Source organism: Thrips palmi, unplaced genomic scaffold (genome assembly GCF_012932325.1).
Source record: "Thrips palmi isolate BJ-2018 unplaced genomic scaffold, TpBJ-2018v1 HiC_scaffold_10, whole genome shotgun sequence".
Lineage (NCBI taxonomy): Eukaryota > Metazoa > Arthropoda > Insecta > Thysanoptera > Thripidae > Thrips > Thrips palmi.
The window spans coordinates 12,308,177-12,321,677 of record NW_023144621.1 but is presented as its reverse complement, the minus strand read 5'-3'; the positions used below and the strand labels follow the sequence as shown (position 1 = coordinate 12,321,677).

The 13,501-nt window shown below is 63.6% G+C and overlaps 1 protein-coding gene across 3 annotated transcripts in view; it reads left to right on the top strand.

Moving 5' to 3' along the window:
- The window catches only part of LOC117654096 (GATA-binding factor 2), a 61,851-nt gene that overhangs the window by 19,247 nt on the left and 29,103 nt on the right, over positions 1-13,501 (top strand). For all 3 annotated transcript variants that reach the window (XM_034400276.1, XM_034400275.1, XM_034400274.1), the window contains exon 3: positions 8,867-9,012. In XM_034400276.1, the coding sequence (XP_034256167.1) occupies positions 8,867-9,012 (146 nt within the window). The remainder of the gene's footprint in view (positions 1-8,866; positions 9,013-13,501) is intronic.

The following is a 13,501-nucleotide window of genomic DNA, read 5'->3' as shown; positions in this document are numbered from 1 at the left end:
GAGCACGGCGTCGAGCACCGCGCCGAGCACCGCGATGGGAACGGCTAAAATGTCCGCGGCCAGGAACAATGGGACGCGGGCCGCCGGATTTGGACGAAAACAAAACTGCGTCTAAACTGGAGCGGCCTTCCCTGGGCCATCCCCGGCAGGCGGGGAAAAGAATTAGGAGGCGGCGCGGCCGGTGTTTGAACCCGGGACCCCGGGGCGAGGCGGCGGGTGCGCGGCGAGTGCGGTGTGGGTGGACGGGCGGGCTGGACGGACTGGCCGGCCGCGGCGTAGCGGTGCACCGCGGCCAGCCAGGGGAGCCAGAGCGTAACCTTCTGGTCCGGTGGCCCCCGAGCAGCAGCAGTGGAGGTGAGCCGAGCCGAACCGAAGCGGCAGGCCCGCTACCGCCCGCACCGCACGTCCCAAGAAGGGCGGCCTGCGGTGGCCTGGGGTGGGCGGAGGGCGACGTCGCGTGCGGTAGGGCGGCCTAGGGCGACCGGGGCCGGGGGCTGCGAGGGCTGCAAGGGCCTGCATCGGGGTCGTGTTGTCGCGACCCTCGTGTGTGGCGCCCCATGCCGCCCTGGGTGAAGGGCCCGGTACGTGCCCTCCGCGCGCCGCGCAGACAATGCCCCTGCAGCCCTTGGAGTGCGCCCTGCCTGCGCCTGCCTACGCCCGCACGCCGCCCACGTCGCGACACCCCCGCCCCGCCGCGCCCCGGTCCGCGACGCCGCCGCCGCGACCGCCGCGCCCGGCCGGCGATGTTATCAGTCCATTATCAGGCGGCAATCAGAAGCAAAGCACTTCCCGAACAGGGAAAAGAGCCTCCGTTTTTTTGGCGGTCGGTGCCGCCATGCCGCCAGGCCGTCGTGTCCGTCAGTCTCTCCTCGGACCGCCACCGCCATGGCGCGCCACCCAACGGCCGAAATACGGTGTAGGCCCTTTGATTCCGCTGTTTTTTGTTTCCCCGAAAATGGCCGCGGCGACGCGATGCCGGCCGGACGGCACGCTGGAAAAAAGGAGCCCGGTCGAGAGGAAAGGAAGAGCGAGAGAGACAACAACACCAAGACAGAGACAGAGCCTGCTGATTATAGAGCACACAGACAAAGGCAGAGAGGCAGTGGAGCGATGACCAACGGGAAGCGGGTGGCTCCCCGCCGCGCCTCGCCCCGCGCCGCCCCGCCCCGCGCCGCGCGCACTCGGGGGCCCTCGCAGACCAACCTGCTATTTGCCAAGGCTGGCCCTTCTCCCTTCCCTTCCGCTGGCTCGCAGTGTGCTTGCAGTGCAGTGCCGCCTAAGGGCCCCGAAGGGCCCCGCGAGTAATGAGCTGTTTGCCTGAACCGAAGAGTCCTCTCCGCCCCTTTCTCCCAAGTTTTGCATGTCTTCTCGAACTCTGCCCGCCTGTCTGGCTATAGGCGGGGAAAAGAGAGTCAGTCTCGAAGGCGCCCCGGTCGGGGGTCGCAACCGAGCCCCCAGCGGCGGGGTGCCCCACTGGTGCCCCACTGGTGGTCGTGATTTCGATCCCGGCCGCGGCTCGCCTAGCCTCGCACCGGGTACTCTGGGCTGCGCGGGTCCGCGGCAACCAGCCATGAAGCTCCTCCCCGAACCAATTTGTCGAGCGGGGACGGCGTGCCGCGGCGTGGCGTGGCGCGGCGTAGTTTGGTACCGCAGACCGCGTGCCCGTTACAGTGGAGGAGGGCGCCCCCGCGCCGCCCCGCCCCGCCCCGCCGCGGAAGTCGTGATCGGCCCTATATTCCAGGCAGTAAATCTCCGGGTCTCCGGCCGAGGTGGCAGCGCCGCAGCGCCGCGGCGGCCGGGCCGGCCAGCGGGACGTACTGGATGTGTAGCGCCGGATGGAGTAGAGCCGCGCCGTTCGCCCCGGGGCAGAGGTCCCGCCTCACTGTCCGGAGTCCAGACACCGCGGCAAGGCGGCGGGGCCGGCAGAGCGGCGGGGCCTCCAAGTGGACCGGGACCGCTAGGGCCGCGAAACCGGCGGCGCCGCGGCCGCGACGGCGGCCTCCAACCTCCAACAGGGTCGCCGTCAGGCGAGGCGGGCGAGGGCGAGGCATGAACGCATTTCCATGTAAATGCCGCGCGCGTCCGTCTGCTCGGCTCGGTTTGAAATTCTACGGCGGCGCGGCGCAGCACGCTTCGGTCCGCCACGGCCGTTGGCTAGCTCGTTGGGCCGCACCCACGATGCCGCGCCACGGCCCGTCAGCGCCCTGGACGGCTTCATCTCGCGCCGGGCCGGCCGGCAGGCCACAGGGCATCGAAAGTAGCTTCGTTTATTTTGGCAGTGTTGTGACTGTTGTTTGGACGGTTCGCGTTGACGTGCTGCACTTGTTACTCCTTAGCATTCGCTGCGCACCAATAACACACCCCGCCCAGCCAGGCCAGCCAGGCGAGCCAGGCCTCGGCATGCTGGCCGCGCTGGCCGCGCACTCCGCCGCCGGGCCCGCCCTCTTTAGGTGACTTGAGCAAACTAATGATAGTGTTCCGTGCCACCGCGGCCTCCCTCCCCGCTCCCCTGCCCGGACTGCCTCGCCGTCATTGGTGGGATCGCCGCCGGTAATGCGCACCCAGGACGCGCCACTGCAAGCACGGCCAGAGAGGGAGACAGAGAGGAGACAGAGAGAGAGAGAGAGAGAGAGAGAGAGAGAGAGAGAGAGAGAGAGAGAGAGAGAGAGAGAGAAGGAAAGGAAAGGAAAGGAAAGGAAAGAGCAAACAATCGGGGCGATTGTTTCCTCGGGACTTGACTGACTTGAGTGGCGTCCTGCCGCGTCCAGCCGCGTCCTGCAGGCGGTTCCGAACCGGGGCCTGCCTCTCTCGCACCCCCTGGGAGCGCCCCGCGAGTGCGAGAGAGACGGAGCGACGAGAGCACCGTTCGGAACCGCCTGCAGCTCCGGGGCCGCGGGGCTCTGCGGCAGCGTGCGAGTGCTTTTCGACTCGGCTCGCGGACGGAGCGGAGCGGCGGAGTGACGGACTCGGCGGAGTGGTGGAGCAGCGCGAGCGCACCGCCAGCACCGCCCTCTCGGCGTCGCTTCTTTTGTTTACGAACTGCGCTGCCATTTTGTTCTGCGTGCCGTGACGAAATAACGAGTGAGTGGCGGGGCGGGGCGGGGCGGGGCGGTCGCGGCGCAGGTGACCTCCTCGCGGGTTCGCGTCAGCAAACCGCGCTGTGCTGCGCGTCTCAATCTCAATTTCCTTCGCTGCTCCGCTGCGTCAAGTTTTTGGGCGCGCAGCCATTTGCGGCTGGCGGCCCGTGCGTCCCGTGCGGCCTGCCGGCTTGCCGCCCGTTCCGTGCCACTGCGCACCCCTTCCCCTGCCCTTCCCGCGCAGCCTGGCGTGGCCACACCAGCCACACACGCAACTTCGCCGAACGGCGCGACGGGCGCCGGGTTCGAATCCCGGCGCCGGCCACCCGGACGTGCAGTTTCCGTCCTTCGGGGGCAGCAGGTCCACGTCGTCCACGTGGGTGAGAGGGTCTTGTCTTTCTGCTCGGAGGAGGGGCGCTACAGTGGCGTGGCGGCGCGTTGACCCCTGCTACCGGCTGATTCCGAGCGGTGCCCTCTCTCTCGCACTCACGGGGTGTTCCGCATAGGTGCGAGAGAGACGGAGCGACAGGCCGACCTTCTGAGTCGCTCAGCTGGCTGTTGCACCTGCCCGCCGAGCACATGGGCACGCGCGGGGGGACGGACTGGGTACCAGGGGGCAGCGAGTCGGATGACAACGAAACCGGTCCCCGCGCTTTTAGGGGGTACTTTTTCCGTTGAGGGCGCCTCATTAATTGGGCTATTTTTATGTTTTGGGTCGTTTGTTTTCTTGCTCTTTTCTCTTCGGGGACGAAAATATTGGTCCGCTAGCAAGTGCGGCTCTTGGCTGGTCGCTCTCCGTTCCGGGTACCGGCCGGCCCGGCAAGTGAATGAGGCGCTTCGCTCGCTCCGCTCGGACATGTCGGCCGGCCGGTGAATACGATCGGAGCGGCCGGAACGGACGGACAGCGCTTTGGAGCCCTCGCAGAGGCCCGCAGAGGCCCGCAGAGGCCGGGGGAGAGGCCCCTTCGGACTCATTGATTCGGGGAAAAGCGTCTGCTTTTCAGGACACAATCCCAACCAAAACATACACGGGCGGGGCGGGGCGGGGCGACATCGGACATCGGGGACCCTCAGGGACCGTGCGCGAAATGCACGTTGAAATGTGCTCCAGTTGAAATAATAGGCGCGCTGAATAGGTCCGATTCCCTTTTGTTGACGCGGCGACGCGGTGGCGACGCTGAGATGATGGTTTCGGGGAATGCTCCACTTTGTCTCAGGTAAAGCGCCAGGGGTCTCACCGCGACATTTTTTTCGTACATCATAGGCGGAGCTGGCGGAGCCGGTACGCAGCAAAACAGTCTGTAAAATTATACATGTTTTAAGTTTCAGTTTTCAAACATTTGCTGTAATACATTTGCGAAAGGGATGCAGTCCGCTCAATTTCGTCGAGTCTCACTCCCGGAGCGTGCGCGAATAAATCCGAACACTCTGTCTCTCTCTCGCACTCGTGGGGCGTGCCGCATGCGGGTGTGAGAGAGATAGACCGCCGCGCGCCGCGGAGCGTGAAAGCAACTCTGTCGTTGTGAGTTCGTATTTTTCCGCCTTCCCCGCGGCCTCTTGGTTGTTGTGGCGGAGTGAGTCGGCCGGCCCGGGCGTGCCCCGGGCAATGTCCGCGTGCCGTGCGGATTCTCGTTGACGCCCCATTGACGGCGGCGTCGTCGGGGTGCTCCGGGCCTCCGGGGCTCCGGGCTCAGCGCCTGCAGGAATTAGGCCAGGCCGTGTAAGCTCCGCGCCTTACCGTCGCCACGGCGATTATGTTGGCGACACTGCCGTTTTTCTTTTCTTTTTTTCTGTCTCTCCCCCGCCTCGTTGATCCCTTGCTGTGTGCGGTTGGTTTTCCCCGCCTGCGCGCGTTTCGGCGGTCGACGTCGCCGTCGTCGCCGCCTTCCGCTGGGACTGCCCCCCACACCCACGCGACATGTGCGCGGAGCTAACGCGGAGCCACCACAATGTGAATTGCATTTAAGAAGACATTAGCCGAGGCGGCGCCGGAACGTGTTCTGGTCTGAAAAAGACCAAATTGCGGAATGGCGAATGGCGGCGGGGGCACTGCGCTAGCCGCGGCGAGGCTGATTCTCTTGTCTCTCTCCCACCTGTGCGGGACGCCCCATGAGTGCGAGAGAGACACAGCAGGGCAGAATTAATCAAGACGTTACGTTAGGCGCGCGACCGGCGTCACGCGGCAAGTCATGGATGACGCGGCGCACGACGGCGACGCCCCGGCGGCCCCACGCCGCCATGGCGCATGCATGGCGCGCCACCCCCAGCAGCCGCGGCACTGCCACGCCACTGCAGCCCACTCCACTGCCAACCGGCCGTGACGCCTCGCGCCGTCGCCCCACCGGGCACTGCGCTGTGCGTAAGCGATATGTGGGTGTCACCTCGCCCACCCTTCACACTGAGTCCCCGGCGTGGCGCGGCGTGGACCGCGGCGTGGACCGCGGCGTGGACCGCGGCGTGGACCGCGGCGGTCCGGCAGGGCTCCGTCTCTGTCGCACTCACGGGCCGCTCTCTAGGGGTCCGAGAGGGACAGTGAGGGGAGGGAAAGGGGGCCGAGGCGGCGGCGCGCGAAACTCGATCGTCCTATCGATGTATCGATGCATCGCTGTGGGCCCTCCGGGTCGCGGTCGGCGACACACTGTACTGCATCAGGCTGCCCGTCGGCGGCGACGCGGTTCCCAACCTGTCTTCGGCCTTTCGGCGCACTCGGTGCCGGGTCTAGGTTGGGCCGGGCGAGGCTGCGTGTGTGTTTGTTCGTGTGTGTGTGTGCATTGTGTGCTGAAGTGTGCAGCGCGCTTCTTTGAAACACGTCGCCACTCTCGGATCGTACCTGGAACGGCCCGGTCCGCTGGGGGTACGCCGTAAGTCCGCCGCGGCCTGCACGGCCTGGACGGACGGACCTGCGGCCGCGGGGAGGAACGAAGCGAAAACAAACACGCCCTTCCCTGGACGACGCGTCGGGGCGTGGCAGCCCGTGGCAGCATGTCGCCGTCCCTCTCGCACTCGCGGGGCGTCCCGTAGCGGTGCGAGAGGGACAGCGCGTGTTCGGACGCGGCCTCCGGCGCGGGGGCGTCGTCGGGACACCTGCCACACTGAGTCCCCTCGGCCGAGCCCGGCCCAAGGCGCGGCCCTTTGGAACCCCTTGGCCAAGGCGGGCCGAGGCTTGGCAGGCAGGCTCTCTCCCTCACACCCCAACAATTTGTCGGACCACGCCCCCTGCTGGCCACCGCGCCGCGCCGCGCCACCACTACCCTCGCGTCGATTATCTCAATTTGGTGGGCCCTCTGCGCCCGAAAAGAGAGGTTCGGATGAAAAATACACTTTATGTCAAATTAGTTGTAAATAGTCTGGCACTCGAGTCGGGCACCAGTGCGGTGGCTGGCCGTCGGGCGCCTCCCTGGCTTGCTGCCGGAAATTAAAAGGTGTCCGTCCGTTCGCCCGTCTGTCTGTCTGTCTGCGGTCGGACGGGGCGCGTGTGGGCGCCACAGCAGCTCGGCGTGCTCGTGGAGACATATTGTTCGGCGAGATGATCCCCCCTCCCCCTCGGCGTGGTTCCCCGCGGCGCCTGGCTGCAAAGCCTGCAAAGCCTGGCCGACCGCCAGCGAGCCGCCGCCACACTGCCACCGTCCGCGGTGCCCGCGCAGCAAATTGGTGGCTTTTCTCGCGAGGTGCTTCCCCCTCCACCACTTTTTCCTCACCTCCCCTGCGGCAAATGTCGCGGAAAGCCGGTAAATGAATCCAACTCTCGCGGCGCCGTCGTGAATCACGGGGCAGTTTGAGTGCGCGGCGCGTGTCCTCGTTTTGTTGTTGTTTTTGGCGAGTGGCAGCGAAAATGCGGCGAATCTGGAGCATTCGGACCACGCTGCCTCCGCGGTCCAGCGCTCCAGTCCGGCGGCCCGGCCCGCCCTACCCAGCACGTGTAAAAAGGAACGCACAAAAGAGGCCCCGTCGGGGCCCTCTGATTTATTCAGGCCCGGAGCGCTGCCCGGAGTACCCGGTGGTGGTACCCCTGGTACCCGGAGCACCCACGCCGTGCTGGTGGCCGCCCGGAGGACCGCGCCGGCCCGGGGCCTCCGGGGGAGGGGGGCAGGGGGGGCTTCTTTTCGGAAGTTGGGTGGAGCAGTACGTGGAACTTACTGTGAAGGAGTTGGGGCGTGGCGGGGGCTGGCGGGGGAGGGGGGGGGACGCGGAGGGGGAGGTCCGGGTCGGGATGGAACAATAGCGTTACTCGGTTTGCTCGGGGCCTTACGCCTGCGCGTGTGTGTGTCCGTGTGAGAGTGTGCGTCGGAATGCAGGAGCGCCTCCAGTCAATGAAGTGGAGTGTCATTTGGTTGTCCGGCGGGGCCGGCGGGGCGGGCGGGGCGCTGGCCTGCGAGCAGCGCGAGGTGAGTCACTGCACGCACGCGGTGCGCGTCGCGGCCTTGCTCGAGTCTGCCGGCGTCGTGGTCGTCGTCGCGGTGCTCGAGCGCCACTGGCGCCGGTCCCGTTGCGTCCGCCCGGCGTCCGCCCGGCGTGCCCTGCCCCCCTCCCCGGTGATTGCTCGTCTCGCCGTCTGCAATATGCTCCACTTCTAGGCCCTCCCCGGTTTTCCTTTTTATCGGCTGGCTGGAGCCCGCTGGTGCCGGTGTGTGATATTAGCTGTAATGACGGTCTGAAAGGGTTGCTGCGCTGCCGGCCGCTGCGGCTCCCCGGCCGGCCCGGCCAGCCCGGCGCCCAGTGCGGGGATTGGCCTATTAATTCGCAGTGTGCACGACCAGCCACTTGCGTCCCATCGCCGTCTCAGTCTCACCTGGCCGACAAGGTGCACTAAAAAAATATTTTAATTTTTTTTTTCGAGTCGGCTTGGTACTTGAGTTTAACTCAGTGCCCTGTGGCGTGCGTGCGGCCCGGGGGCACGGCGCGTCGCGTCTCCTGCTCCAAGGGTATCATCGCCTGCTCGCGGAGCACGCGGAGCAGAGCGTGGACTGGGTGTCAACGCCTGCAGTGATTTACGGGGCAGTGAGGTAATGACCGCGGCCGAGTGGCACCGCACCGCACGGGCCGGGCATCACCGCCGCAGACATCTCAATTAGTTGACCACAAACTATCCGGCCGCCGCGTGCCCGGGTTCCCGGGTTCGAGTCCCGCCGGATGCCGAGCCGCGTTTCTCGCCCCCTTTTTTTCCGAGCCGTTTTAGTGACCCCCTTGGGGCAATCAAGAGCCAATCACTTAGGCAGTCTCCCTGCTGTTGCGGTTTGGCCGGGTTGGCCCGCGCGAGCTTTGTGGCCCCAGCATTGTTGTTGATGGGGCTGCGGCCACCTGACGCCTGCCTGACGTCTGCTGCAGTCCGTCTCCCTCGCACTCGTGGGGCGCCCCGTGTGGGTGCGAGAGAGACAGCGACTGCTGCGTGCGCCCCGGGCTGCGCTGGCCACCCCGGCCCCCTTTCAGCACCTACTTACCTACTAATATCTTGTTTGAGGTGACGACGCGGTGGTTGAGGTGGTGGGCGTGGTATGGCTTCCTGTGTGTGCTGTTCCCTTAACCACAATAACAAACAACTGCATGTGTGCTTTTCTGCTCCGACTGACTGAATGTCTACTCCAGTGGCACGGAATCCTATCTCATTCATTCGCGTGAAACGCCTGCTTCCTGCGCGTCCGTCGCGTATTGATCCAGTTCCGTGACGATAATGGTGGCGAATGGCCGTTTTCAGCGGAAAAACCCCCCACATTATTACTTTTATTCCCTTTTTAATGCCTCCCCTTTTCCTCCTTGTTGTTGTTTCTTACCTTGTTGTCCTTGTTGCGCAGAGGGGCGGGAGTGCGTCAACTGCGGCGCGACGTCGACGCCGCTGTGGCGCCGCGACGGCACGGGGCACTACCTCTGCAACGCCTGCGGACTCTACTACAAGATGAACGGCCAGAACCGGCCGCTCATCAAACCCAAGCGTCGCCTGGTGAGTTGCTAAACTTTCATTTTCTCTCTCGCTCTTCAGGATCTGTCCAGGGAAGGTGCACCGAGGATCCCGCACGCGATGGGCTTTCGGATAGTGCATCCCCGCGCAGCTGTGCACATCTGCAGGGGAAAAAATTTGAGCAGAAAAAAAGGGGGGGTCCTTGTCGCGCGCTGATGTGTTACATCGGAGCACTATCGCTCTTCGACGTCTCGCTGATCAACACACACACACACACACACACACAGAGCGAGCGGCGGCAAATACAAATGTCACAGTCATTACCCTCCCCTCCCTGCTCACCAGCCAAACAAACCAATATGGTGGCCGCCAGCGGGCCGTCCGCTCTGTCTCTCTCGCACCCGCGGAGGGGGTCCGCGGGTCCCGCGGGGGGTGCGAGAGAGACAGAGCGATACCGCGGCGGCATCGGGGAGGAAAAATAGGCGCGGCCAAATCTGTTAGCCGTCGTGTCGGAGACTCGGCAGCGCTCGGGAGGCTGAGGGTGTGTCATTAGGGGAGACGGGGAAAATCGGACGATAAGCATCTAGCAGCGACTGCGATTGAATTGGCGAGGGAGTGAGAGAGAGAGGCGAGCCAAGGACCCGTTGACACATTGTACGCGTCGGGCCCGGTTAGGGCGAGTGAGGCCGAAGCGCGAAGCAAAACGTGTTTGAGCTTTTGGACTCCGCCACCGCGCGGGGCCAGGCGGCAGCACTGCAGCAGCAGGGGAGGAATCGGCGCGCAGGGGAGCATGAAAGTGGTCGGTAAAGAGTGGCGGAGGAAATCGGAGTGGGGATTACGGTGTAGCGGGCTGTAGCGGGGTTGTAGCGAACATCGCATGAATTTAGATGTCAGCCTCTGTGTGTGCGTGTGCGTCAAAAAAAGGGGAGTGGGTGAATCTGAGCGCGCGGGAAAGCGTGGCCAATGAGCAGCTGCTTCTTATTTGCAAAGCTTTGCTCGCTTCTCGCCCGAGAATGGCTCAATTTTTCCGCGAGGCTTGGCTCACGCAAAGTACTGTACTGTAGCGCAGCGTTTTGTCAACACTCAAGTGGCGCACGGGGCACCTGCTTATGGGCGGGGCGGGCCGAGGCACCCACGACAGCGCCGGTTTTGTCTGCATGTAAAGACGGCGCTGGTTATAGACAGATGCTAAGCAAGGGGGCAGGGCCCGGCAGGCCAGGCAGGGCCACCACGCCACAATGGCATCAGCGGCAGTCGCTGCTTGGAAAAGAAAAAAAAATAAAACGTGATAGAAAGAAGGCAGCCCAAATTGTTTTGCTATTGTGGCGAGGCGACGCTCCGGGCTCCACCCTCCTAGAACGCCACCACGGTGAGAGGGGTGGGGGAGGCGCGCCTTATGGGCAGCGAGGCGGGCGCCGCGAAGTCGCCAAAGTTTGGCGCGGAATGTGTCTTTCCTTTCCGCGTCATCAGTGCCGCCATCTTGGAGGCCGAGGCCCTCGAGGGGCGCCTAGCCTCGCTGCAGGCTGAGAGCCGTCTCTCTCGCACTCACAGGGAACGCCCGGGAGTGCGAGAGAGACGGAAGCGATTCTGCTGCGCGCGGCGAGCCCATTCAGCGGATGAGCGGGGTGGTAAAAGGGTGCGAAAGGATTGGAGGGAAGGCGTCGCATCGTCATTAGAAAGAGAGAGAGGGGCGCCTCGCCCTCCCTTGCTCCTTCTTCTCGTTGGAAGTAATGCCACTCATTTTCTCAGCTTTCAATTACCGTAATGCTCTTCGGTGGCGCCTCGCCCGCCTGGTGGTGCGGAGGGGGCGGGAAAGGGGGGGGGGGAGAGACACGGCGCCGCGTCCGACCGGTCGGATCGGTTCGCAGTCCGCGATATAAAAAGAAATGATAAGGCTAAAACGTGATCATTGACACGGTGTATGCCGACCGGCCAACACCATTTCTTTTTCCACCCCAACGCGCGCCGCGCCGCTCGGGATTCTTTTCATCTGTTTGTACAAATCGCGGAGCAAGGCCGTTGGTGATAGCGAGCCGTAATTCGGTGACACTGGAAACGAAAATCAAGGTGAAAGTCCTGAGTGTGTGTGTGCGTCATCTCCCTGCGCTGGACTCGCGGAGAAACGAGAGACCAGTACCAGTGCGGTACCAGTGCATCGCCGTGGCCGTGCACTGCTTGGCCGTGGCGTGCGTTGTAGAGCGGGGAGAAAAAATGCGCGGTGCAGCGAAATGAGAGGTGCATCTGCGTGGCGCGCGCCCGTTCTTTTTTCATTATTTTTATTTTATGGGCTGCATGCTGGACATGCACTATGGGCTGCTGGGCTATCGCTGGCTATCGCTGCGCGCTGCGCCGCCGCCGCTGCAGCGGGAAAGTGCAGTGCGGTGCGGTGCAGTGCGGCGACTTTGCTTGCATTTCGCGCCGCCACTTTCCAAAAGCGGCCTGTGTCCGCGGCGGGGCAGGCTGGGCTGGCCGTGGCCGTCGCCAAGGGGCGAAGACAGCCGACAACACTTTGTTTTGTTGCCCCCAAGGCAAGTGTCTCTGGCGCCAAACTGCAATGTGGAGCTCGCGGATGGATGGGTTCGAGAAATCGAAGTCGCTGGCGTGTGTCGCCGACTTCGACCTCTCGACGCGTTCCCACGCGGCGAACAAAGACAGCCAATCACGGGGCTGCCGCGCAGCCTGCTGGCGAGGCAGAGGCTTCCAGCGCTTCCAGCCCGCCGAAACTTTGTTGGGCGACTGTACGCGGCGCGGCCGGCGCGGGCACCATCGGGTACCACCAAGGTACCCGGCAGACGACCATTAGACAATCGCCAACACACTAACGACAACAATGGGGCCGATCTCTGCCTGGTGGTCCTCGGATCAGCAGCGAACGGAGGGGAGGGAGAGAGAGAGGATGATTTTTCTCCTCTCCGCCTTGTGCCCCGTCCGCCTCGCCGCGTCGTCGGCCCCGCTCGCTCCTGCGTCCCTTGCCCCCTCTCTCCTCTCTCCCTTGTTTTTGATCGGATAGTCGTTTGCTCGATCAAGTCCCGTGCCGGGCTGCGGGCTCTGCGGGGCTCGGCTTGCCTGCCAGGCGGCCAACGTGTCCCAATCAAGATGGCGAAATTTCCCGGAAGCAGCGCATGCGGCCGCGAGTTCGATGAGCCGTGCAGTGCGCCCGCCGTGCAGGGCACCCGCCGATCCCCGCGGTGATGGAGGATCACCTCCGAGACGCCGACCACGGAGACCGGAGACCACGGACATTGCCGATGAAAGCGAGTCCGCGAGGGTCAGTGTCTGACCGGCGCCCGGTTGGGCTGTGGACCTGTTGGCCTGTTGGCACCTGGAGCAGGCTGGGACTGTACTGGTCAGCGCGGCACGGCGCGGCCGGCCGGCCACGGCAGCATTCTTGTTAAGCACATGTTCCCTTATCTGCTGCTGCGTGGTGCGCGCGGCTCGCCGAATTAGCTGTGTGCATTCTTACGCCGCCATTGCGGCGAACAGGCTCGGCGGCAAAGTAGTACGACGACACACACACACACACACACACACACACACACACACACACACAAGAGGACTCCAACACAGATAGGCCGAGACGAAACAAAAGAGCTTCTCTCCTTCGTCTTTGTCTTCATTGATAATTTTCGTCTTCTTCCTGAAGTCGCTCTTTCCGCTGGAACAAAGTCCGTTTCCGCCAAAACGAGACCCCTCGTCTTGGCCGTATAACGACCACGCGGTCCCGGTGGCTCGTTTAACGTCCGGCTCTTGATGGAAGCCAGTCGTAATCGCCAACATAGTTTGACGCCCGGCCCGCGCTCGTAATGGCATTATGAATAAATCTAATTTATTTTTGCGCGCCGCGTGTGAGCACGCGGTTTTAATTTGAAGAAAAGCAACAACAAAACGACAACGAGCATGCATCGTCAGGGGACTGCTTTGCTTGCCTCAGCCACTTAAGGCCGGGTGATACTAACCGGAGAAAAAACAACATCAGCAACAGTTTCCCGATTTGTATTGAGTGTTCACGCATTCAAGCATGCACACACACACACGAAGTGACGATGTTGGTACCCCATTCATCGCCACGTGATTACACACGTCTTTCCTTTTTCTCTCGTTATTTTTTAACTGTGCTGCTGCTGCCCTAATTAACCACCGTGGAGTCGATAACTCGTCCGGGAGGCTGCTGCAGCCTAGCCGAGGCCAAGCAGTGCCTGGCAGTGCCTGGCAGAGCCCCTAGAGTCGAGCCACGTCCATCGGCCCAATCACTGCCGCGGTAAACACACACTCGGGTTGCCTAACTGCAAGGCACGGCACGGCAGGGCACGGCATGCACCACCCCCGTCATTATGAGCTTTATGAAAAGTACACAAGGAAGCGTGGCGTGGCGTGCCGTGCGCAAGGGAAGTACCACACTCCTCGGCCGGGACGTAATTCCATAATATCCGTCATTGATTACCTCGCTCGGGACGGAGTACTACTCACAGTGTACAGTCACTGCGGCCACTGCAGGGCGAGGCATGGGACTTCCCTCCGCGCTTTTTGGCGT